The sequence below is a fragment of the Silurus aristotelis genome, assembly GCF_946808225.1.
Source record: "Silurus aristotelis genome assembly, chromosome: 28".
NCBI lineage: Eukaryota > Metazoa > Chordata > Actinopteri > Siluriformes > Siluridae > Silurus > Silurus aristotelis.
In genome coordinates, this window is record NC_139601.1 from 15,750,942 (window position 1) to 15,778,888 (window position 27,947).

The 27,947-nt window shown below is 40.0% G+C and overlaps 1 protein-coding gene across 1 annotated transcript; it reads right to left on the reverse strand.

Moving 5' to 3' along the window:
- Nucleotides 1-839: 839 nt before the first annotated feature.
- il17rd (interleukin 17 receptor D) lies at nt 840-27,552 on the reverse strand. Its single transcript, XM_083534452.1, has 13 exons — nt 27,328-27,552; nt 13,566-13,623; nt 12,903-13,028; nt 9,889-10,007; nt 9,022-9,142; nt 8,812-8,856; nt 8,492-8,643; nt 6,279-6,344; nt 6,128-6,182; nt 5,467-5,577; nt 4,778-4,962; nt 3,373-4,333; nt 840-1,748 (listed from the first exon to the last, which is right to left on the reverse strand). The coding sequence occupies exons 1-13, from the start codon at nt 27,448-27,450 to the stop codon at nt 1,630-1,632; spliced, it is 2,241 nt and encodes a 746-aa protein (XP_083390578.1). The 5' UTR covers nt 27,451-27,552; the 3' UTR covers nt 840-1,629.
- Between the last annotated feature and the right edge of the window lie 395 nt (nt 27,553-27,947).

Genomic DNA, 27,947 nt, shown 5'->3' on the forward strand with positions numbered 1-27,947 from the left:
TAAATTACTTCTAATATCCAGTGAAATATGTCACAGCAGCATTGTTTGTCATACAATAAAAAAAATGGCACGTTATAAATCTACTTGGCTATAAAAACAGTGCTAGATTATAATGTGATGATTAACAGTGTTGTTGGAATTCTTATAAATCTATTTTGCTGCAACGCCATGAATTTGCGTTACAGGTGAACCACAGCGCCATGAACTCTAACAAACACCTCTCTGCTTCCATCTTGTGGAAATACACGGAAACTACATGACTGAACTCTATTGCATCATGTGTGTGCACTCGCACCATTAGCACAAAATATGTCACCCTTTACATGGGTAAAAAAAAGGTTTGTGTGTGTGTGTGTGTGTATAAAACAAAACAACTGGCGTGTATAAAGAATATAAATAAAAAATAATACCAGTGAGTAATAGTAAACTGGTAAAGTGCAACTTGATGAATGGGTAAAATGATATGTGAACACTGTAGAGTTTAACTGTATATCCCAAATATATATTTTTTTCTCCTTTCTGTTAGCCAGTGTACCCAGGAAGCACCACTTAAAAAAAATAAAAAAGATCTCTGTAACAGCCAGTATTAAATAGTCGTCAACACCAAGACTACAAGCTTATAACTGCTGCTCAGTTATTCAAAACATCTGAAGCATGTTTGAGGTGGGCTTCAAGGCAAGTTGCGTTCTGTGTTCACGTGCAAAAGTGTGCTTCTCATTTTTATGGATAGGAAAATGTCAAGTCTGATCTGACCCAGTATCATCTCCAACACCAATACTCAGTATCTCCATTAAACTATAAAACACCCACACACACTTCCAAACATCAGGACCAAACAATTTGTTATAAAAATTTAGTTTTATTAACACATTTCCTACATTAGAGTACTATAAAACAGTACAAAGTTCATATATAATGTAGAAATCATTTCTATTACTCTAAAAGCAAAACTGTACAAAAAAATAATAATAATTTCGACAATTCCGAAACTTGTCCCTTATTTCCTGTTTCCTTTGTCAGGAATGAATTCTTTAATGCACGTCTTTTGCTCGGAATTTTTAAATGGCGGATAAAATCAACGAGAATATCATGTACGATATCATTTATGCAATGAGTTCTTATTAAAACAGTTTTTGTAGGAAGACCAATACAATCATTAAAACCTGTAAATCATTTATGAACCAATGATAAAAAGTTTAATATCAATAAATAAAACTGCAATAGGATTTCTTTTTACTATTTGACAAGTTCCACATTTAGACTAATATGGTTGCCCTGACATGCTCCTGGTGCTGTAAACTCCACCTGATGATGTGCTTAGGAGCAGTTGGTTATTTGATTGTTCTAATAAAACCAAGTACTATCTACTGCAATGCTTTGTGCTAATGCTAATGAGATAAATGGCTGGACTCGAAAGTTCACAGCTGCTTTGGTTCGACAGTGCCTTCCCTACTTCGCGTACTGTACATTTGTCCAGGACAAAGTCTTCGACGTCTCTAGATATCTCCACAAAGGAAACCACAGGCTTCTTGATATCTAAGTGGGACACGTAAGAAATTAGGCTTGTTGGCAACATTGAATCATGTAAAGAAGGCGGTAAAGTGGCGAAGCGCATCCAGAAAAAGGCCACTAGGGGGAGGCAGGTGCTACAAGTCCTTCAATCGGTTCCACAAGGTGATGAAGCTCCGCCTTGCAGATGGTGGGAGTAGTACAATGCAGCGAGCTTACAGCAGGCGGTTCCTCGTCACCTGAAAACACAAAGACAAATGAATTATGGCGTCCACGCTTGGTACGTTATTGTGGTTACATAGCCTACGATACACTACACCTTCGAAATTATTACATGAATAACTATCATTATTACAATATAAACATGAAACGACTCAATGTTATTTTCTTTCCTACTCATTTGTTTAGATTGAATACTGAATAGAATTAAATTGTATAGCATTAGTAAAAAAATAAATAAATAATCTTTTTAATTGGGAAGCGGAAAAAAATAAATCAATATGCGTCTTTTAACCCAATTATAGATAACAGACAAAACACGTGATTTACTATAAATAGCACACTTTTACTTACATTTTTCCAACAAAAAACAGGCTTTAGCTATATTTTTCTAATAAACTCAGCTGGGCGACTTTTTGCCCCTCACACTGTATATGGTTCTGCACCATGCTGTTCTTTGTTTACTTCCTGTATGTAGTGTTTTTACTGGCCATTTATGGGACCTTATTAAGATTTGAAAAAACTGACCAGCAATCTTTACTAGATTAAAAAAAATAACTAAATAAATAAACACATAAATAAAACACGGCCACGAAAGCATGTGTCTCAGTCACTTCTTAATAATTAGTGATCCTAGAAAAGTCGAAAAAAAGAAGAGTGATCGTAGAGAAGAAGCAGAATACATCAAAACCGGCCACAGCTGATCATCTGCTTAACCCTTTATATATATATATATATATATCTCGCCACCTGCTTAGTACTGTGTTGGTTCCCCCTTTTGCTGTCAAAACAGTTTTGACCCGTCGAGCATCAACAGCAATAACTTCATCAGTGATTTGGGCTACAGGAGCTCGTCTGTTGTATCAGACCACACAGAGCCTGGGAAGCCTTCTCTCCCCACATGCTACAATGAGCCCCAGCCATCTAGGACCCTTCCTTGGACCACTTTTGATAGATACTGACCACTGCACCCCGGGAACATCCCACAAGAGCTGCAGTTCTGGAGATGTTCTGACACAGACGTCTAGCCGGCACAATTTGGTCCTCGTCAGACTCGCTCATATCCTAACGCTTGCCCATTTTTCCTTCTTTCAACACATCAACTGTTATGACAAACTGTTCACTTGCTGCCTAATATCCTATAATTGCAGTAATATATATTATAGTAATTTATAATCAGTGTTTTTCAAATCGCAAGTTATAATGCCATAATGTTATGCCTTGTCGGTGTATTAGATCATGTGTATAAGCGCTGCATGTCAAAAATATTGTTTATTTGCTAGAATGCGATATAGAAACAGTTCCCATAATTTAGCCAGTCACATGCGCATAGCTAGCTGTGCTCAGTAAGCTAAAAAGTAATGCATATGGCAGTACCGAGTTTCCTGCACAAATGAGTCCATTCCAACTCACCAAACAGCTTTCTAATAACATAGATAGCATAGCATTTAATATACATCTTCTAGCATGCCCAATCCTTTCCTTCTTCTCCTGGCCATGGATTACTGTGATATTCTACTTTAATATTTTCGATAGACACATAATAGGTTTAAAAACTGAAACTAGAAAACATTAATTGAATCTGGACTGATCCAAGAAACTGTCCTATGTGAAGAAATCACATTCACTGAATTCACTGCCTACCTAATCCAGATGAAGAAGACACACTTTCCGTCAAGGAGGTTGAGTCTGCCAGATCTGGTGAAAGTCCCTCCATCAATGGGATTGACAGCTCTGAAGATGGCACAGATGAATCATAGATTCCAGAGTCTCTGGGCATTTCTGGAGGGCTCGCTGAGCCATCTGTGTGGCACAATGGCCTCGATAAGGCGCTTGCTTCCTGACCTGAGGACGATGATGACTGTGATGAACTTTCCCCGATTTCCTCCTGTGCTGATCTCGAGGCTATTCCAGAGAGCCTGAAAGTGCCTGGATTTGGCATGGTGGGTGGGATGAGAACGTTCATGATGGGCCGCTCATTATCGAAGTGCCGCTTAAGCACCACCTCGTTAAGCGCGAGTCCCGAGTCGGGCTTCTCGCGTTTCTGAGTGATGGGAGCAGAAACGGGAGGCATGAGCTGTCGCTCGAACCAGTCAGGTTCATGGGCGATGTGCTGGTGCATGTTACAGATGGCGACGTAAAGCGAGCGGCCCGCTTTGCTGCGGAAATAGTTGCGCTTGCTGACGGCGGGTACGCCGAGCTGACGAGAGTGCAGCCGCGCCAACAGCTCTGGCAGCTGGTCCATCAACTTGAAGCGGGGTGCCAGAGCAAACGCGGTGGGCACGTCACTCTCACGGGAGTAATCAAAATAGACGGCCATGAAGCGCGAGAGGTCAGTCGAGCCCTGCTGAGCCTCGCGCAGCTTCTCACCGATCATGGCAGCAGCTACTACAAAAAGGTCGTTGCTGCTCAAGTCTGGTATAGCACCCTCTTTGTTTTTCTCCTTGGATGAGGCCTTGCCTTTGCGATGCCTTTTCTCCACAAAGTATTTGAAGCCTTTGGAGCAGATGGTGATGAGGAAGTGAGCCTCATCGATGTGTCGGCTCAACCAGGACATCTGACCTTCCTTACAGATTTCCAGATGCTCCCAAAGATCTAGAACCACCTAATTACAAGCAAAAACAGGATTCACATATTAGGGATGTGATTAAATGGCCTGATATATTTTATTGACTGTCTGTCAGTCTGTCTGTACAATGTATGTCTCTTTATCATAGTGTTTAATGGAATAAGTATAACCTTTTATTTTCATATCAGATATATTTATTTATATATTCCTCTAAATATTTATGAATTAAAACATTTGAATGTAATAAAAAAAACAAGAAAAAAAACAAGAGAGTTTTATTTGACGATGATCTATTTGATGATGAACCAGCAGGGGGCAGCCTATGCATTTTCCTACATCAATTTAAACTCTTCTTGAATGACTGAATTTCCCAAAAAAACTCTGAGGAACAAATTCCCCAGCAATGAATGGGTGACTCCCAAACTGCCCTCCTTGGTAACTGTTAATTGGTGCTGAACGAAGAGCAAAACCAGAGCTCACCGCGCAGCCGCAGAAATCCTGCAGAAAGAACGCAAAGCTCTGAATGACCGCGAGATGTTTGGGGCAGTCTTTAGTGGAGTAGCAGATAAAGACTTTGGGCCGAGGCCACCGTCTCTCTGAGCTCAGTGCTGTGGTGTGAGAGGATGACTCGGAGCTCTCTTCATCAAGGTGGGAGTAAATGTTCTCTGTGGAGAGATTCGAGATGAAAGGGTTCAACTGGGGATGAAAGTACATAAATTTTTACCATATGATGCAATTGGGCTTGGGCTGACTATGAAAGCGAGGCCGAACATGAATGCTGCATGCAGTGTAATATATATATATATATATATATTTATCTCAGAGAGGACTGCTTGGTCATCACTGAAACCTAACCACTAGGCAGCCATGATTTTAACCAAAACAGCACGAAGGTGTTAATTATTACATGTCATTACTTTCCGCTTCGAGATTCCTTGCACGCAAACAGCCTTACAAGGAGGTTCTTTTTGTCACTCGTGAGCAGCGCAACAGTAGAATGGTGCGAGTACAAATGCTTAAATTTCTCAAGCCATTATTCCCCATCCTGTGCTGAGAGATTGCAAAGCTCAGATTACAGTTTCTGGACAACAGTAGATTCTGCAGGTAATAAGATCCTAACTAATGAGGGTGGAGAGAGTAAAGAGAAAGAAAGAAGGGGAAACACGCACCTTGCTGTTTCTTGCGGCACATGACGGTAAAGAGAGTAGCAAAGGCGGACATAATGACCAGGGGCACAGTGATGGCAATGGCACGGATCGGACCAGCCCACGGAGAATGCACTGAAATGGAGCAAGCAAAGAAGGGTTTTCCCCATGGTACATTCAAAACCAAGAATTGTTTATGACAATAGAATATCAGCACTGTCATGAGGACACTTTTTGAGCTGATAAGCCTTCATTTTACAAGTAATACTCTTAAGAAAGTCGTTTTTTTCAGCCAATTGTTAATAAAAAAGGACTAATAAAAAGCAATACATACATCAATCAGCACACCATATTACAACTCACAATTTTTCAGGGTGAGGATGGGCTTGTCTGTGTTCGCATAAAAACCTTTAAAAGCACAAAATATGTGCTGAATATAAAAACAAAACTGCATGTGTGTGTGGGGGGGTATATATATATATATATATATATACACACACACACATATCACCAATCAACAATTAAGGTCTCTAGGCCCACACACAAAAATACCATTAGTATGTTTTTAGCACCAGTCTTGAGCAAACTGTGTTTTTGGTCAAATATCAGTGGTGCCAACATTTCTGGTACTTAACACACTTGAAACGACCGATGGGTAATTTGGTAAAAAGGTGTCCCCCCTTACCTTGGCTTACATGATACAGAGTCTGTCTCCTGGTGTTATTGTTGTCATCACGAAGCTATAATAAAAACACAAGACCACCCTGGTTAAGTCTACATCGATTTCAAATTCAGGTCCAGAACTCGTGTTTTTATATTTTTGGTTTTTTTTTTACCTCTATCGCATATGTTCCTGGAGTAACATCTTGTAAAATGCATGTTGTTTTAGGGCCATTCATCTCCTATAAAATAACAACATAGGAATTTTAAACACTTTAAAGCCTTGAAAATATATTTTATACATATAGACGCCTATTCAATAATTAGCACCGAGGATGAAATGAATCTCAGACTGTTTAAAGGATTAAGAGCAATGGAGAACATTGGAATCCCCCTACAATGTCCAGTCCCACCTCATATTTCAGCCTATTATGGCGTTACAATGCACGGTATGTTTAAGCAGACATGAGGTATAGCAGTCTAGACTTCCGAAAGTGAAATCAAGTCTGCTTTTTACATTAATCCAAAGGGACAAAGTGTGAAGGTATGAAGCTACACTTAAAGTGGGAGAACGGAAATCAGAGTATCCTCACCAACAAAACAACTCATGATTCAAAACAAAATGGTTGGAATGTAAAATCTAGTCACATAGACTCGTCCTAAAAGTGTGCAATTTGGGTGAAAAGGCACAAGTTTCCCCAAAGAAACAAAACTCCAGCTAAAGATTTGCAGGGGTCCTAAATCTTAAAAGATTTGCCACAAGGGAGCAAACCTGGCCAAAAAAATCTCAGTGAAAAGTTAAAGAAAAGTTCATTTCCAGTTCCCATCACTCTCTGAGTAAAAAAGCATGGCTGGGAAAGCACTCAAGTTTTTTAGTCCTGCTAAGAGTGCACATCTTCCCCCGGGGCAGGAGGAGTCGGTATGATACGCTGAGGTACGAGCCTGTTGGCCAACTCGCCCGGCACATCTATATATTATTCCTCCATCTGTGAAGAACATTACACGCTGCTGAATGCATTAACCCAGAACATCTCACTCCTACTTACACTCGCCTGCTGCAGACTCCTCCTCTAGGGGAGGTAAGTGCACGTGTGTGCAGTGCAAATCTAACAAATTCTCACCCAACTCTCCTTATGCTAACTCTTCATTAGAAAATACAGCTTTATGATTGGTGATGAACTAACTAGTTATGTTTTCAAGCTTAAAAATAATTAATAACATTAATATTGAATAATCATCTCAGAAATAGAGCCCCGAGTAAAAAAATACTTTCAAATCGCTCAAGATTTGAAACTAAACATCTCTATGTGCTATTAGAACACAAGCACACATCATTTCGCAACAGAAACTGCTTACGATATGTTTATTGTAATGATTAAGCATTTCTATAGGGATTTTACACACACAAAAAAAAAAAAATCCAACCATTTGTTACAGATCCACAGGCGCATGTGACTATCCTATTTGTTTATTTATTTTCCCAAAAAACATACCATGTAAAAAAATCGAAGGAGAACTGAAAAGCGAGCATCGATCATGCTGCATCGCTTCCCACAAATTTCTATTTGTCCCCTGCAAAAGATGAATCTTAAATTGCAGTCTACCCTGGAGGCATGGGATCGAAACAGAGCCGAGCTGTTTTTCACATCTGGGGCCTTTTGTGACCAAAAGGGTGTGAATTCAAATATCCCAGAAAAGTTTTCTTTTAACAGTTTCCCCTTGCGAAATCAATAAAGTAGATCTACATCTAGTAAATTGCTCACTTAGAAAATTTGATTCCCCCTAAAGATTTTGGATTTCACAGGTTCATTGGGATTGTAAACTAAAAACCAACAATGACGTTTCATTGTTCTTCACCCTCTCATTGGTGGAACTCAATGCTCAATTATTATATATGAATAATTATAAAAAGAATCAGGAGTATAATGGAAACCCACCACATTCTTTAAAAATAGTGAACTTCTCAAAATCTTTAAAGATCAGTGTGTGTGTGTGTGTGTGGGGGAAATAAACTCAGCATACAGCATAATAAAGTACAAGATAAATCAGTCATCGAAAGTCATTTCTGTTTCAAAAATTTAGCAAAACAAAAAAACAAAAATCCGCCCAATCCTGTATTCCACACCCACGCCAGCTGTTTTTACTCAATTAAAGCACCGGTTAATGAACTCGTTCTTTAGTACGAGGATGATCTAGCAGGATTATTATGTTCGTTATAATCAGGTGACACCGTAAGCATTCACAACACATGATCATTATGCCTTTTTTTGTTATGACACCGAACAGAACAATCGGAACATTAAGAACGCAGCGGAAATCCGCTAAGCCCACAATACATGCAAATGCCACAACCCTTTGACTTGCATAATCCGAGGTGAAGTGTGCTAACCGGTTTGCAGCGTTTGAGTTTGAAGTGGCTCTCCTGTCGAAGCTTGTAATACAGGTTATAGTTGTTGAAGCCAAAAGTGGGAGGAGCGTGATCGAAAACAACATGCAGACTGGAGCCGAGCTGGGAGACGTTGAGCATCTTGGGCTTCCAGACTGCCAAAACAAAAAAAGGGGGAAAAAAACCCAAAACAAGCGTTTATACCGTTATTTTGTAATACAAAAACCAAAGCACATGAATCAACTTGAACCTTCTGTACAGGTCATGGTGCTTGGTGTACATCTCAGCAGATGAATGACAGTTCTCAAGCCTGAGATACTCACATGGTTTGCAGACGAGGTTGTCCGGGCCAAGAAGAACTTCGCAACCTGTGTAAACAAAGCAGAAATAATTCATGACTCCCTCCTCAAATTCTTTACCGTCAGAGATCTAACAAGAGCATGGTTTATGGGTTTGATGAATCATGATATATGAAGTAGATGAGTGGGGAATGTGTGCTGGACTATAAAAAAAAAAAAAAAAGCTTAACTCACTGTTAGTGTGCAGAAAGGAAGGGGGAAAGAAGCTGTCATTCATGAACGTAGGAAATGGAACTATCCTGACCATGTAGTCCATCTCGAAAGCCAAACCGACAAAGGGCTGTGAGCTCAGCTTCTGTCAAATAATTGCAAGCAAACATTCATTATAGCCAAATAACTTACTAAGCATTTTTAAAAATAAAATCCAACATTAAACTTTTAATATGCGACTCAACGGGAAAAGTTTCATTTCTTTATACGACAGGACTCTTGAACTACGGATTCTGATTGTTCAGAAAGCAATATTTTTATGCCATTAAAGAATATTGTATAATAATTAATGGTGAAGGAGCTCAATGATTATTTTACATTTATGGAATAAACATTCTCAAATGCTTTTTAAATGTTTTACACCATTAAAAAAGGCTTTAGGATCTAGACTATTGGTTAAGGCATTGGCCATTGGATCTGAAGGTCATAAGTTCAAATCCCAACTACATCCAAACTGCCACTCCTGGGTCCCCGTGAAAGGCCCTAAGCCCCATAAATGTTCAGTTGTTTGAATGAGATAAAGGTAAGTTGCTCTGGATAAGAGCATCTGCCAAATGCCATAAAAGTAAATGTAAATAAATAAAGAATACACATTAAAATGTATAAATCTGTATGTTTAGCCATACAGATTTACATTAGAGGAGTTTGAGAAGCATCAATAAGAGGAATAAAGCACTACAATGGTATGGTGTTATTTGGAAATAATCAACTTCATGGTGGCTTCATGCTGAGTTCTGATCCTAATTTAATGCACAAGGTAAACAAATGGAAGTATTCAGTTATATTAATTACCACCAACATGGACACCTATAACCTTTCATTTTCACTTACAACATTCTTGAAGGAGAAATTGAGCTGCCGAGGGTCCTTCAGGATCATGTGTTGGCACTGTTTGCCTTCCGGATTCTTGTCCTCCAAATAAACACGAAATCCCTTTACATGTTCTATACCTGCATAAACACACACACACACACACACACACACACACACACAAAGAATGGTCTCAACAATAATTCAAAAACACCATTAATTTAATACTGGATTTTGGAAACCATCGTTCCGACTCGTTGCGTGACCTGTGGATTTTGAACAGTATTTACTGAAAACTTTTACACATAGTGAACATATACTAATCACAGCGTCATAGTTGTAGCTGGGGAATGTTAAGACCAGGTTATTAAAAGAATAATCATATTTTAGGCCCATTTATTGTCAAGTAAAAGTACATGCCCTATGAAAGATTCAATTCTGGTTTGTTTTCTCTGAGAAAAAAATTATAATTTGGGGAAATAATTCAAAACGTATTCAGCATTCTGTGCAACACTCAAGCCTTCAAATAGAAAGAATTGAAATTGAAAGATAAACAGTACTGTTTGTGTGATCCCACAGATTGTGTCAGTGATTGCAAGCCGAGCAGGGAATCTGTATCGGACAATCTTTCAAAAGTATGAATTGCAATCACAAGTCTAAACGACGACCACTGGCCTGTAATTATATGGGACACGTCTTCCAGCTAATCTAAATTGTAGCCCTGGATAAAACGTGGAAGAAGAAGAAAAAAAAAGGGTCGGAGCACCAAATCTGAAAGTCCTTTTATACACCTCCTTGCTTTTCTCCTTTTATTGGCACCCTTGGAGACGGAGAGGAGGCCTTTAACATGCACAGAGGACAAATGTGCGTGCCAAGGGAGCATTCTCATGCCCTTCAACGTGTGCCAGCCTTCCTCTCTTTTAATTACATTTCTGCCTTATCAGTTGCAGAGGGAAAAGAAGAGAGAGGGTGGAAGGGGGTATGTGGGGTGTAAGGGTAGGGGAGGGGGGGTATTGAGGGCAGCCGGCAAACATTCCATGTGGTTCCGATTACCTCGGCAGGGAGCAGAGCTGAAAGAGCCTGCTCTTCAAGGCGACGTGTAACTCCACACCTCCACCGGCTCAGTGATGCCTCCATCACTCTGCCTCAAAAAGCCACCGGAGGTGAATGAGGAAAAAAAAATAAAAAAGCTTGTCCAACTGGTTGGGATTTTTACTCTACTGGTAAATTTATATTTCTAGGAGCTTAAAGGATTTATGGCAACGGGGGAAAAAAAAAAAAAAAAATTACAGTGTTGCTCTTTAAAAATAATAATAATAATAATAATTGGTCTTTATGTTTTTTCAAATATACATCCACACCATATCGACTTCTGATCCAGTCCCAAAGGATTAACCTGAAGCAAACAACAGGGCACATTGTGCTGCCGCTCAGGGAAAAAGCTCACATTACCAAGTTCAATAGTGCCTCGACAGACGGAAGCCAGGGACACCCCAGTGCTCCCTCCCCTCATCCTCCTAAAACACACACACATTCCTCCAGAAAATCACAGGCCTCCTATGTGCAGATCTCTTCTCTTGCTTGGCCAGATTTGTGTGACTGTCAGGCCTAAAGAAAAAAAAAAGTTTGGCAGGGGGAAGGAAAACCTGCGCCTTTGATCAGGACAGGCCTAGCACTCTCTTTGAAGGCAAGGCCTCACTTTCAGAGTGGCTCTCCTGTCCAGTCTCCTATTTCTCCATCTCTGCTAATCAGTCAGAGAGAGACAGGCGAGAGAAATGACCCCGGTGTGCAATCAGGCACGTCGGACGCACACTTTTAAATGCATTAGCTTTGTTATGGGTTTAGGAATCGGAGCAAGTCACACAGTCATTCAAGTCTGAGTATTTGTTGAACTTTTAACCACCAATCTCCTTTACACAAGGTTGCAATATGTCTTACAAAGGTACAGAAATCTAGTGTATTTACAAGCCATAAGAACCACTTAAGCATATATGATCTTAATGACCAAGCATTAAATGTTTTCATTCCATACCAATACGAATATGACTGACCAAAAATGGCTCAAACGTAAACTGCTTAGCTTTCAAGATTAAATCTGCTTTACCAACAAACTCGCAGCATGCAGCTCTTACATGGATTCATTTCTACATGATAAGTACAATCCTGGAAATGAAAAATGAAAAAAAAAGTCAATTCTGGAAGCAATCTGATACATTTACAAGCACATACATACATACATGCATACATACATCTAATATATATATATACATATTTTGAAAAGTGTCTCCATGAGGTATATTTTTCTCTAAATAAACCTTTAAAAAGGATTTTTTTGGATAATAAAAATAAAATTAATTAAATAAATAAACTCTTGTTTTCTGGGTGAATATATTAAGATAAATTACCCACAAAAAAATAAATTCCTTGTGGGGGAAAAGACAACAATTCATAAAAAAAATAAAAAAATTATATATACATATATATATATATATATATATATATATATATAAAATAAAAAACAACAAAAGAAATTTTCATTTTTTCCAAAATATGTTTTGCACTCTTCATATCCTGATGTACCCAATTAGTCCTCATAGACGTGAGAGAAACATTTTTGAAACCTGATGCATGCACTAATCCTAATTCTTCCCTTAAGGTGCAAAAACCTGTACACTTAATTGTACATGGTGTATACAACTCAAGTATCAAGTACTCAAGTGACGGCAATAAATGTTAAAAAAAAAAAAAGGAATCAGTTAAGCCAGTGCACATTAAACACTCTAAGCAGGGTATTTGCTGTTTTATTCAAGTGAATTGAGTAAAATGTAGGTTCGGTTTTTATTTTATTTCATATCAATAATTTGCAACTATATTCTATTTCAGTTTGTTTCATTATTATTCCCTTTTTTATTAAATTGTAAATTCTATTTCATTCCTATATTAAATTTTCATTTCTCACATAAATTTTTTTTTAACCCTTTCACTTTTAACCTTTTCACTTTTTATGTAAAAACATGGACAAAATGGGGGCTTACCGAGGGGACTTGGCATCCAGTGAACTACAACGGCCGCCTGGTTATCACAGGACAAATGAGTGAAGCTGATATTGTTCACTTCATGGATGGCATGTTTTCCCCACGGGTTCCAGTTCAGAGAGCAGTCTAGAGAGAAAAACAAAAAGACAAGAAAATTGGGCTTTTCTTTTTTTTTTTTTATTATTCAAAAAGCATTGGTAAGATTCTTTGGCAAACTCAAGGATGCAGCCATGCATGCTGACTCCCCCCTTCCACACACACAACCCACATACTCCCTTCAGACTTCTTCCTTTTCTCAAACCCCTATTTTGTTAGGACTGTGCTATCGGAGCTGAAGATCAGCAGGTAGAGGAAGAGAGAGGAGCAGTCGTTTGTGTCGCTCACACCCCGTGGCTCAGTGTCTGAGTCGGCGCTATTGTGATGCTAATGAGGGTCGGCTTTTAGGCTGTGACCGTTCCTGTTCACAGTCACGGACAATGGGGGCCGAGTGAGAATCGGGATTAGCTACAGGCAAGAAATGTGACTTTTTGGCACATTTGCTAGTTCAGGAAGCAAGTTAGAGCTGGGGGAAGGGATGGGATGAATACCTCAAGCAGAGCACAGGAAATTTATTACGTTTTTCTATATGTCTATCGTTGAATCTTTCATCAAACAGTGCCTTACTGTCATTTCGATAGGTGATCAGCTTGCGTCCACTTTCATCAGAACCAGACTGAACTCCCTGCAGAAAAAGAGAGAGAGAAGGCATGGTTTAAACAGGTATGACATTCAGAGGAACAGCTCATTTTCACACCAAACTACGTGACACGTGAACTTCATTGAGGGAACGAAGCGCATTCCTTCGAGACTTTGAAAAAAAGCACCAGCACTTGAAGTGGTGACAGCAACACTAAAGTATCCTACAATTACGAGGCTTCTGGCTCGCACAAATTCTTGCTGAATGCACCCGGTGCCAACTCTGGAAAAACAAGCCTCGAGTCGTGAGAAGAGCTGCGCAAGACAAGCACGCTCTCACGCACCTACGTTCAGTCCTCGACTCTGTTTCCTGACGCAGAATCAGGTGCTGATAGGTGTGCTCGTGCTTCGGGTTTCGTGATTAAGTTAGTCACGACTGGCCTGAGAACGGTGGCTCGGGGCGCATTATCGTTCGAGACAAAACAAACGAGATTGCGTGACAGGAGCTAAAACGAGACAAGAGGAAGCTATATGCTGCGTGTCAGATCAGGACTGATGGCAAAAAAAAAGAGAAAAAAAAAGAAAAGAAACATAGCTTAACAGACACAGAGATCAACAATGACCGAGGTTTCTTGGTAGAATTAGACACTCGCGCGTTGTACGCCTCTGACTTTTAGTGTGGTCTCATTTATCGCCTTTATCTGGCTGCCTGATTAGAGGAAGTTGTTCTAAATGACAGGAAGGAATATACTTATCCTCCTCCAGAGAGTAGTCGTCTGACAAAGCTTTGGAAACCGATCTGTTCGGTTCGACAGACAAACTTGAGCTTGGCATAAAAATGCTGTGTAAAGCAGTCGTATCATTTCACAACTTGATAAACACAGACATGAGCAAAATATTAGATAAAAAAAAAAAAAAAAAAAAAAACACGCAAGTTTATACTTATTTACAGCCCTTCATTTTTCTATACATTTAATTCTCATCTTTAAGTTTTAAACATGCACTTTTACATCACAAAGCCAGAACGCATAAAGTCACCGGAAGCCCCATAAACCATTTTGGACCACAACAAGTCAATCCTAATGCTTGTCCTCCACCCACCCCTTCCCTCATCTGGATCTTCAACTCCCTCAGCAGTCATCTCATCTCTCTGAACACGTTAATCAAACCTGGTTTTCCTCCCATGTGCTCTGTGGGGAAACCCGTCAATCGTGCGTTGAAGGCACAAAATCAACAACACTGCAGTCTAATCTGGCCTGATCAGTGGACCCACAGCAGCTACAAGGTTGACGCAGGGTTATAAATGCACTTTACGGCTGCTACATACACTTCACAAGTGGTTGTGGACTATTTTTAGATGTAAAATAGTTTTTAGGCAATGATATGGACACAATGATATTGTTCTACACCTTTAAAAAGAAATAGACCCTAGGACACTTTTTTTTCTTATATGATATCAATGCTCTGGATCAGCTGGTACACGATCCTGAACCAGGCTGGTTCTCTGCAAGCTAAAGGACAAGTTGTGTCCTGCGCTCATGCCCAAGACGGGTTTGGCAGTCAACATAATATGCACTCCTGGCAAAAAATATATCTGAACATTTGTTTTGGCTGTTGTCAAATCTGATTCAATATCAAGCCAGCATTTCAGAACAGTCTAATACTGATATCTGTGATGTCCCATCTTCGCTCCAGATTTTAGGAATGAACGCTAGCATATAATCTTTTTGCATTATAATGTTGAATTCAATCATATTTATTCACTTCTGAATGTAAAACCTTTTTTTTTTCTTTATATATTTTTTTTTTTATTCAAAACCTTTTTATTGGTATTTTACATAAAAAATAAAAAAATAAAAATGTAAAAGCTTGATCAGATTTAGGACTGTGTGTTACACTACAATTCTGCAATCACAATATATTAAATTAAATTGGTGAGCTTATGATGCAACTAGAATTGCAAAGGGGTGTAAACTTTCCGCCAACTTTCCATGGGAACTACATCTGGGGAATTCTGGAAATATTCCTATTTGGAATCTTACCAGGAATTTGTGGGAATTTCTGAGAATTTACAAAAAATTATGAAATGAATATAAACTAAATTCTATACAAACAAACAATTAGTTTGAACGTGAGCTGACATTCATTGCAAACTAATACGGATATTAAAAAAAAAAACAATTTTAATTTAATTGTTAATATAATTTTGTTGCACAAAAGCTTACACAAACCAGAAAGAAGTTTTAAACATACATTTATGTAATATTTATGTAATTTGCATGCATACTTGCCAAGACATACATGTCTTGACATTATCGTGTGCAGGATTTAGTAATGATGCATGCTGTGTTATAGAGGAATGTACAGTGCATGTAGGGGGCGTGGCCTCAGCAGTCCTGCAGTAAGCGTGTGGTGTGCATGTGATTGATGTTCGTGAAAAATAGAAATTCAGGAATTGCATTAAATCTGGTTGGTTTTTTTAACCAAGATTATCCTGAAAGATTTATTTTTCTACATTTAAGTTCTCTGTTACTGGCTAAGCTGCAATTTTGTAAATTCATATTTTTTTCCTATTAATTCCAATATTTAAAACATTATATAATACATTTTGTATTTAATACATTAAATCCAATGAAAAGTTTCCAATCTTGAATAAACCTGGAATTTTGCAACCCTGGATGCAAAAAGGTTAACTGACTGTTTTTTTTTTGTTTTTTTCAATCACACCAATGCTAAGGGGTTTTAAAGCCTCCACTGACACAACTTATCTTTGTGCTTAGTTTGTTTGCAAATTTCTGCAAGATCAGCACTGAAAGGTACAAACACAGCAATAAAACCCAGCATAATGTGCAGCCCTCATCTGGCCCACATGTTCCTTACAACATTACAACTGGCACTGAGACAGCAAATTAAAACAATGTGCATTTGAATTGCGCTCGAAGGCCTAAAGGATGTCTCAGTAACTATTACTTAATGGTGTGTTTGCCTATTTCCGAAAGATAACATGATGAACTCCACACCCAGATTCATTCCTGTCCCCAGGCTTAGATCCTGACCAGATGGCAGCGGAGCTCAGATAACAACGTTATTACCGAGACCACCATGACTGACGTCAAAAACACTCCAGCCATAGTTTAACATGGTCATTTCCATCCATTATACTGGATTAAACAATCGTGCTCACAGTGGCAAGAACAAGACTTCACTGGCCAAAATGGCATGCACCTCCAGGTCATGAAAACATCTACAGACATTGTGAAGATGGGAATTGCGCTCCAATTCCACATTTTGAGTCTGAAGAGAAAGGAAGGAGTGTGCCCTTGGGGTGCTATAATGGTCCTAGCAGGTTTATTCCGCACCAAGAACACAGCGGGGTCTTGTGGGTCACGTAGGACAGGCAGCCACCACGGACGCCTAAGCACACCTGCAGCCAATCAGAGAGCCCCAGGCTGTTACCACAGACTCACACCTTGGCAGGAAGGGGTGGCAAAACACCTCCTAACAAGCCTGTCACACTGCCTCCCAACACCCTTTCAACGATTCTCCTATTTATGACCTTCCAAAACAAGAAACAACCCCCTTTAATTTTCTGTCCCCTTTGTTCCTGCAAAAAGAGCTGGTCCTGGTGAGCGGAGAGCTCATGACCGAAAACTTTTTCCACAGCCCCTCTGATGTCTTCGCCTTCAGCACTCCTAATAGCCCCAGAAGTCATTTGACATCCTAAAACTTCAAATGGACAGTATGCATTTGGAGGAAGAAGGAAGGAGGGAATGGGGAGGGTTTAGGGCTGTAACTCTGCTTCATAAACTAGCAGCATCCCATGTGGCAAACGAATAGAAATGCTAACCGTGAGGTAAAAACAGAGGTCAGTCACTGGTCAAACAAGAGTCCTAGCACTTTATAGGGGGCTTATTAACAGGCTGCAAGAGAAACGCAACTGTGTTTGAAAATACTTAACCTTTTGCTTAATGACCTGGTTCATTAAAAGTCATATAAAACCAGGGGGAACATGTGACTAACATTAGCAAGTGAGATTGCAAAGAAATACTACAGACATTGACTCAAACTAGTTGCATTGTTAGAAAAACATTTTGTCATAACATTTGAAACATCAGTGTACTTTAGAAGCCACAAAATTGCTGCAGATTTTCCAAAAGAGAGTTAAAGAGTCAAATTAAAGGCCAAAGTCTCACCAACACACAATTTAGAAGGAAATACTAATGTAAGATTAGCAGTCTGGAGTATTTTCGGTGGCTGGTGGACTATTACGTTGCAGTACCCGATGCCCACGTCGTGCAGACTCATGAGACACGTACGTGTCTGAACAGCAGTCTGGAGCAGGTGAGACCTTGATAGATGTGTGCTTCCTGTAGACTTCACCAAAGCATCTTTCAACCAGGTGTTCCCTCCCCACGTTTAAATAATAACAGTAATTATATAGCTTGAGAAGACGAGCTTCAGAGAACAGCGCCCGTCAATCTATTTCATTCTTCCCATTTGTAGGTCACACGCCCATTCAAGCTCTAGCTACAAAAGACAGATGCAGATCTACTTCCTACCTTAGAACTCTTTCAATTCTACACACATATCAAGTAAACATTGATAGTTTGTACTCAAAAGGGGACTGGCTTACAAGGGCCTGTTTCCAGCAAACCCCCTCATATCCCTCGCTTGTCTTTTGGCATCCAACCTCACACGTGAAGTTAATTTAACAACAACACAGCCAGCTCTTTTACAAGTGGAGATGGTTCTCTTTAAATTCCCCATTAGCAGCAAGCCATATGGAGACAACACAAAACGCAGAGCATTTATAAAAAAATTTTTTTTTTTTAAAGGAAGTATTTTTGTTTGATCCTGCAGCTCCCAGGCACCTTCACTCACCCATGTTTTCTTCAAACTTCTTCTTCAACCCCCCCCACCTTTTTTTTTTTTCTTTGACTTTTTTTTCGGAAAAGAAACACGTACACGGTCACCTCGCATTTACGGGAATAAAAGACAGGCCTTACAGGGATACTCTGGCGACACTGATTAATTAGAGTAAAATTACTGCTTGTCTTGAAAGAGGCAGTGGATGTGGGGGTAAAAAAATAAAATAAAGGGGGGGGGGGGGTCATTTAAGTGGAAACTACTAATCATGTAGCCTTGGGGGAAAATGAGGTCTTGCTTAATTAGAAGGCAACATTTGTTGGACTTATGTGTAAAGTTCAAACCTAACCCCACCTTCCTACTCCCCCATCCTCTTTATAAGACAACCCAGCTTTCTGAACTGGTGGCTTGATACCTGTTTAAAAGAAGCGGTTTGACTCCATATGTCTGACAGATGATGCATGGAATAAAATGCATAAATAAATATAAAAAAAAAACCTGTCAGCCATTATGCCAGATAGCGGATTTTGGGCCCATTTATCAACCTGGATAGGAGAGAATTTATTCGTAAATCTTCTTAAAAGGATTTTTTTTACAAGAAATGTGGCATTCATGAAAATTCAAAAAACGTTTCAAACCTTTGAGGACTCGTGAGATGAATTTTACACGTAAGGAATTAGGTATTTTAAATATGGATTGCAATGTCAAAATATTTGATTACCTGAAAATCCACAAATCAAATTAAATGGAAATTCTGTAGTTCTGTAAATCTATGGTGGTATGAAGGTGTTATAAAATGTAAATCAGCTTTGCTGCAAACATGGTCAACAGAGTTAAGTGTTGCCAAAACAATCTCTGTTTTCAGTTTGGCCATCACTGCACTTCACCTCTGAAACCCCAAAACAAACTGGCTTTTGCGACCCAGCAGGATCTCCTAAAGTCATTAATCCAACCTACAACTGCAGCAGGAAGCTCCTGCAGCTTATAAAGAGGTTAAAGGTGGAGGCTGTAGCTCTCAATCAGCTACTTTGTGGTGTATGCTTTTATAATATTCTTCTTCAGATCCTCCTGATCGCATGATGTTAAGCTGCTCCCGCTGGGCTTGTTCTTCTGCTCTAGGAAAACAAACATGACCACAAAGCAACTTATCACTGTTTGTCTAACAAATTGGCTGAATTTCGAGAGCAACGATGGAGCAAAGTTCGGATTTGCTCGAATTAAGCAAGAATAATAAGCAAACAATACAAATGGAACACAGCTCATCGTAACGTATATATTTGTTCAGGATTCGGTCGCACGTTGCTTGAGCAGAGAGTAAGAAAACACTCCAAGTCGGTAACAAAGGGGCAGGAGGGAGTGTGTGCTGGGGGTGACTCGGGTTCTAAGATGTTGAGCTGACTTTGTAAAACTCTTAAACAGCCTCACCATCTGCCTCACCTAGAAATCCCCTTTCCCAGCATCCATTTCAAAGTATACCTTCAAAGTACTCCCACTTGTCTAACCAGACAAGGTACAGAGGGGTTTTTGAAGGCAGGGGGGATATCACTGTGAGACATCACAGTGATATCCCCACAGTGATATCACAGTGAGATATCACTGTGAGACATAAGTCACACAGTGATATCACAGAAGCAAAAAACAAAAAAAAAGACAAAAAACAATTACATGTTAATCATTTGTTTGAATATAAAAACAAAATATTTTCATTGTGTACAACCCCCCCCCCTTCCTTCCCCCAATATTCCAATTCACTTCACCATGACTACCAACCCTCAAATAAACATCAATAGATGTCATGAGAATAAATGAAAATAAATAAATCTGGCTTACACATTTTTTTTTTACTTTAGAATCCAACTCAATGCACAAAATTTCCACTGGCCGGACTGAGATTCCCACCCACGCTCCGGTCCTCGTGAGTCCACCAGGTCTGAGTGGGATGGATCTGAGCACCTTTATACATTTGGCTCGACGAATTTGACCACAACTTTGCTCTGACCGGTCTGACATGCTGTTCTCATTATCCCCAACATGTGTATCTCATTCAAGTTTTCCGAAAAGAAGTCGTTTTCTAGGACAATCGCCTTTGTGTCTTCTATCTGAGCCTTTGCTAATACTGATTCATCACCAGAATTTTGTGTTTCCTGCGTGAGAGGTCATGCTATCAAATCAGGACTGTTGGCACGCTTGAATGAGTGGATTTGTTTTGTGTGCGCCTAAAGGGGACTTGGAGAATTACATGACTAATAGAGGAACAGGATGTCAAGAAAGACGTTGATGAGCTTTCCAAAAAAAATAAAATAAATAAAAAATAAGGAAAAGGAACTTTTCGGTATCATACACGTTTATTTTCTGTCTATGCAATAAATAGCCCATCTGGGGAAGATCGGCCAAAGTAAATACTCAAATCCAAAGAGGGGAGGAATACAAAACCTCTATTGTTTCATTAAAAAGCTGTTTAATACATCTGCTTCACTTAAGTCGTCGTTTATTTAATGCAAATTCTTGCATTCGGGCATCACATTCGCATGTAATTCGCCGAGTTGCATTTCCTGCTAATGCCGCATGGCTGCAGGTGATCATATGGCACCAATGAGGCAAGTATCAGTTACCCAGATCTCAGCAATTATACTCGACTCAGTATTTAACTTGATGGCAATTGCAAACATCCTGATACTTGAAGGTAATTTCGAACACGGGGGTGGCTCGAGGAAACCGTGATGATTTCAAGAACCAGTCGCCATGTCGATGAAAAAACGCCAGGTTGACATCGGGTTTCCGTGTGTATCGATGACAAACAGTGGTCCTACATTGTTCAGATTAAGAAAAACTCGTTCAACTGAGAATAAGCGAAGGTACATTTTAACCTACATAGCATAGGAAAAAAAAGCATGTCGTATTTTCATTCAATGAAACATATTTCGCATTTACAAATCAGTCCAGATGTAATATTATTGACAATTGTATGTTTATTTATTTGCTAGTAAGTATATAAAAATTATAATAAAAAAAAAAAAACGCCAAAAATGATCAAACGTGGCAGATTCTTTTAAAGAAAAAGATTTGCGGATGTCTCGGGAAGGACAGGATGAGAGGTCAGAGAGGTTACCCCTGATGAGGGGCTTTGCGTGGCAGTCGATCGAGTGCTGCAGGGCAGTCTGGCTTGAAGTTCCCCACTGCTGTTTTGCTTAATGCCTTTCCTGTTTTACTCCAATCAGCATTTGTCGCAGCCAGGCCCCTTTCGAAATGCAACCATATGCTATGACATTAGTGCTTGAGAACTCGCCGGTGAATTTTCATCCCCGGTCTAGGTGTTTTTTTTTCGAACACACACACACACACACACACACACACACACACACACACACACACACACACACACACACACACACACACACACACACACACACACACACACACTTGAATGAAGTAAAAAAAAATGTAAAAAAGAAGAATTGCGTAAATGCAGGTCGTTTCTTGAGGGCACAAATAACCCAAGTAGTGAAGAATGCTTTGAGGGGACTCCAGAGGGACATTGACGAGCATGCCAAAGTCAAAACGTATGCCTTTAACAGGCAGGGAAGTTCCTCACTGGGAAACTAACAGACCTAATTGCTTTTCCAGCTCTGTCCATTCCGGGTAGACGTCGCCCCATAGCAGTGATACATGGACCGAATCCTACCTGATAAATTGTAGGAAAAACTAGTGTCACACCAAACATTCTCCAGATTTCACAGCACCATGCTTGCTCGGTTTTGCCCTGTGAACCCTGGGAACCATCCGAAATGGATTTAAGAGGCACACAGGGATGACCTCACCGTCATGCCGCACACGTGTAAAGGCTGACCTCTGGTGCTACTGTGCTTTACAACAGAGGTTTCTGAGAGACCCTCAGTCCTCCTTCTCTGAAGACACATAATTCAACCAACCAGCTAATTAATCAGACTAGGGGAAAACACAACTATGTGCAGGAAGAAAGTTGGAAACCTGTGTGTTAAAAGATGGAACATGTTAAATGTTTTTTACTTTATGTTTTTTATTATTTACCTACACAATTAAAATGGCAAAATCTTAACAAAGCTGATTTTAGTTCAAATTTAATCCAAGCCTTTGTTATGTCTTTTCTTGTTTGCCCTCCTTTATCTGCATAATCGTATCCAGCGCTCAATGTTGACCGAAATGAACCTTATGAGAAGTGTAAACACAGCGCTGCTCAGAACAGGCCCGGACTTGTCCATCGCAAAAAGTAAAGAGGTGACAGGAACTGAGCCCTCAAAGCTTCCTCAAAGGCTTTCATTGTAATTTCACCGAACCTGGATTAATCGTTCAAAAAAAAAATATATATATATATATATATAAAAGAAAAATCTTTTGAATCGAGGCTTATTATGTATGGAAACTGGTGTGGACTCACCAGACAGCGCAAGATGGGGAAACGTTGTGAGTCAGAGGCAGGTAGACCTACCTGATGACATTATAGAACAATAAACGTCTTCATAGGGAGGATAAGGCCTTGTGGGATTTGCAGTCTTGTATTTCATGCTATGGGAATGCACTACTGCCCAGGGCTTTCCAGAACTCCTCGACCGTGAAAAATATAGACCTGGCCACCCTACTTCTTAAATGGAAAACAAAGGGAAAACGAATGCAATCAGACGATCGCGAAAAGAGAAATTAAGCATACATGCATCATAAATCTGGCAAATCAAAGGATCTTAGCCTTAGATATCAGCTACATATTTAGCTTTAAAACCCAGAAGAGGAAAAAAAAAAAAAAAGAAAAAGAAAAATGGCTAAATATAAATATGTGAAGTAGGACACAAATACCCATGATAGCAATTTCAAGGCCCAAAGATGGTATAAATTACCAAAGTGGTCAAGGAACTGCAGTTCCAACCCCCCGGTCATGCCTAGCCAGCAGCCAAATCTCCAGCTTTGAAGAACACCGTTGTGCTTCATCCTCCAAAGCAGACGCTTGGCAATCTCAAATCATTGCCTGAAACCGAGGCAGGAAGTTCTTCCGCATCAGATCCTTGATTAGGCCAGAGGAAAGAACTGCTAATTGATTGTAATGACTTCAATCCGCAGGCCAAAGAAAAAGCTTTGGAAGAGCACAACCAGTCCGGATCAGATTACGGTCCCGAGGGACTGGCATATTCTGCAGATCTCTGATGGCAAGGAGCACCGACGCTGGCTAGAAGATCGCGTTACAAACATCTTGCTTGCTTCAAGACGATTACGCTAATGTACTTAGACATTCCATTAACCTACTTTGATAATAAATGACCACTGGGACTACAAGGTATTTAAAAGGAAAACATCATCATCTATGATTTTTTGGGGATTTCTCTCAATTGTGAATATTGGGGGGCGGGGGGGGGGAGATTAGTATTGTACATACAGCATGAGAGAGCCCATGGTAATGCAAAGACACACACTGAATACTGCTTTATAGATAAGAGTTTAGCCCTCCTAACATTTCTCTCAAACAATCTAAACATGTAATTCTTGGTACAGGGGTTTGGAGCTGCAGGAATGTGTAAAACATGTACAATCTGAGCCGGACTTGAAGGACCTGGACTTGAAAATTGTTCTTAAGATTACAACAAGCGTTTCACCAACTACTGACATGCCAGGGGTGAGCAGAATGGCGGGACTTTTAAATCACTTTCGAACACACCTCTGATTACTAGCTACATCACTCCATTCACATTGAACAGTGGGAGGCTTGGCTTGTCAAACCGCAGCGCAACAGCTGAAAGCCCCAGGACCCCGCATGAAAAAAAAAACTTTGTGGCGCGCTGGGCCGATTCAGGATTAGCCAACCAGGGATTTTCCCACCACAGCACAAGGCACGGCCTCCAAGGTTACGAGTTGCTTGGATGGTTTTCAATGCGGCCTAAAAGATGGTGCCGAATTAAACTTAGCCCTCTGTGTACACCCCCCCCCCCCCCCCACATGCAAACATACTCCGTTCTCTATCCACAAACTCGAACGCTATGAACTGCTCCTACAGTTCCACCATTAATCAGTCAGATGGGAGGAGAATAAGAGAATAAAAACATGCAGGTTCTTTTGAGATCGGACTGGGGGGGTGGGGGTTGGGGGGGGGGGGGGGGTGTCGCACAGGTGCACTCATGCCAGAGCTTGCTGAGAACTTAAAGGCCTGGAGTAATAAAAGGATATATATATATATATGTGTGTGTGTGTGTGTGTGTGTGTGTGTCTTAGGACAATGGAAAACATTTTCCTTTGTGCCGTTTTTTGTTGCATCGACACGGAATGTCAGTTTGTGTCTCGATATATTATTAGCATTAAAAACTACCAGTCTGGCAACTTCTGATTATATATCATTTGCAGACAAGTACTGCCTTCGCTTTCTGTAAAGCCATTCATCTTTGTTTTCCGATTTACTTCAATACTACAGAAGACGGAAAAAAAAAAAAAAACTTCAAAGTCGATGCAGGGTTTTTAAAATGTTAATTAGTTAATAAAAGCCAGACCAGACTTCTTCGTCAAGAAATATTAAGAAATAACCAGCGCAAAAGGCAAAAAAAAGATCAGTGAGGAACATTTGATTAACAACAGGATCTGTTATCACTACAATTTTCCTCTCGAGAGCATGAGGAAATGCTGCATGGGCTGGATCCCGTGCTGAATACCATCGTGTGTAAAACTGGATCTGACTCAATTCGAATGAAAAGCCAAATTAACTCAGTAACTACAAACAAATAAAATAGGGTAATGCAGTAATCCAACACTAGATGCTCTCAAACATAAGCCTAATGCCCCGTATTCTGGTGGCACACCTGGTCCAAAGCTTCTAAACACACACAGTATTAGAAGGCTGAAATCACAATAGGGGGCTGTTATCGTTACAATCGTTACTTCGGCATCTAAAGTGGTGTTGACTTTTATGTTGTTGTAAGAACTGAGGAATGGGGGGGGGGGGCGTACAGTGATTTCCCCCTCACGCTCTACAGACTTACATGAAACAGCTCGTGTCTCCTTGAGCGCTACTCGCTGAGGTTTGTGACTCCCACACCCCCCAAAAAAATGGCTTGGAAATCTGCTCAGTATCCTGCCTGATGTTTTAGCGTGTTTGCCTGACATCACCCTCGCATGCTGAACCCATAACTTAACCAGATGCAGGGAGTTTTTTTCCCCCTCCCCTCTGCAAGAATGACTGATTATGCAGCTGGTAATATCTGCAATCAGTGATGACTTCCTTTCTGAAGCAGATGAACTCAGAAATCAATCGGGAAAGGAAAGTTGAGCTTATTCGAGATCTATCTGGCTCTTGTTTGACACAGGGAATCTGACTAAGAACCAAATGAAGGATGCTATTGAAAAGCCTGGAAGTTCCGGAGGTTGGGCACTTTTATCCAAAGCCAGCCAGCCAGCCAGCCCCCAGTGGGGTTCAACATGAAGCCTTCGACCCCTCTCAGCGGGGGGGACGAGCATGGCCCGGAATGAGTGCAGGCCAATTTAAATATTCACCTTTCTTTTCTTTCTTGTTAAGCCCTACGTTATAGCTTCTCATTCCCTCTCTGAATGATGGGTAGATCTAATATGAATCAGTAGCCATTTCATTTTCAAAAAGATTCAATTCACTCCACGTTTATTTCGATTCGAGCGCTTTTCACAATGGACGTCGTCTCAATAACTTTGCAGAATGGAAGAATTAGAGAACAACAATTTAGCCACGAAACCGTTCCATGTTTTAAGCAATTTAGAATAAAATAAATCCCTCTTCCAGCTAAAAAAAAAGGTCATTTTGTCCTATTTGAAGACCCCACATCATTAGTAAAGCTCAAGCAGCTGAACGATTCGATACAGCCCCAACACTTTGCCCAACAGCCAGCATACCAGTTTGTGGAAAGCCATTCTATCGGCAGCTTGACGACCTTTGAAGTGGCCTGTGGTTTGAAGAAGGAAACTGTGAAGTGTATTAACAGAGCAAACAGTCCCCTCACTTCCTAGGGGAAATGGCTTCAAAGCAGCCGTAGCGGTCGCAAGACAATGCACACAAGAGTGGGCACTAAAAGTCAATAGCACTTCCGATTGGTATTTACAGGCCGGTGAATCTTTAAGCAAACTGGCAGGCTTGAAAAGCAAACAACACGAGAAAGTCCAGGAGGAGTCCTAGCAAAGATATAACCTGTCCTAGATCTTACCAAAAATCCACAAAATCCTTGATTGCAATCGACGTTCACGATTAACGCTTACGCACTCCAAGGATCCATCCCGAGCTCAAAAATGCCATCAGAAAAAAAGACCATAAAAAATCGGTTTGGCACAATTCAAGTGTGAAAATGATCCAGATGGCCCGAAGAACAAAAGACGAGCTCCTGATTGGCAACACAACACAACACCACCACCACCACCACAAAGAAAGCACAGACGAATATCGCCTACAAATTTGTATCCAAATGTATTCGTATCGCACATATCATAATCGCGATATATTGCGAGCTCGGTTTATTGGTTCACCTCTACACTTCATTCCTACCATTCTTAAGTCACCAGGTGTTTGTTTGTTGAGATTCCATTATGTATTTAGAGTTAATATGTATGTATATATATTACATGTCAATAGTTTTTTTTTTTTTTCAGGGTGTTATGGTAATATATATATAAATATTTGAAAAGAAACATAAAGGACCGGATATTACTTTGTGTCAATAGAATGTTTTTAGAAATACGACGTGTTTGTTTATTGTCAATGTTTTTAAAAAATATATAGAAAATACGTGTTTAAAATATTTAACACCACACCAAGACGAAGCTTCACAACCTGCCACCCTGTGTGCGCGTTGCGTTGTGTTGCTTTAAGATCTACAAGTTTTGAATTATACGCTTTTCGGAAGTTGCACTTCCTCACCTTGTATCCGCATTTCTCCGCGTTTCCTTTCCTTCCTCCGTTTGCCGCAGTTGCGGTGTGGCGCAAAAGTAAAACCAGAGACAGTGTCGTTACGCGCTGGAGCAGGCTGAGTCGCAGAGCCATGTCCCAGGATCGTCCATGAAGTCGTGCTGAAGTGCAAATGAAAACTCAGGTCACTGTGGACACGCTCTTGCATATCCCAGGCGGGGCAGTTCAGGGATCTGCAGATAGGGGGCGCTGTGGACGTAAACTCCTCCCTCTGCTATTCTTTGTACCTGGATACTGAATCTACACTGTATCATATTACAGTAAATAATTTTCTGTAGTTGTAGACGAAGTACACAAACCATATACTTGAGTTAGAGATCAACTCAAAATATGACTCCAGTAAAAGTAAAAGTGCTCCCTTTAAACTTTCACTTGAGTAAAAGTGTATTTACATTCATATCTACAGTATCCAGTATCTATGATTTATTATAGCTAAAAATCTTTATTATTTTTGTCACAAGACTCAAACTAGTTTATATGAAGAAACTCAAATATGACTCTCAGCACAAACATCTCCTAATAGAATGATATTAATGAGTCAAACACTGATTAATATCTATTAAAATGATCAG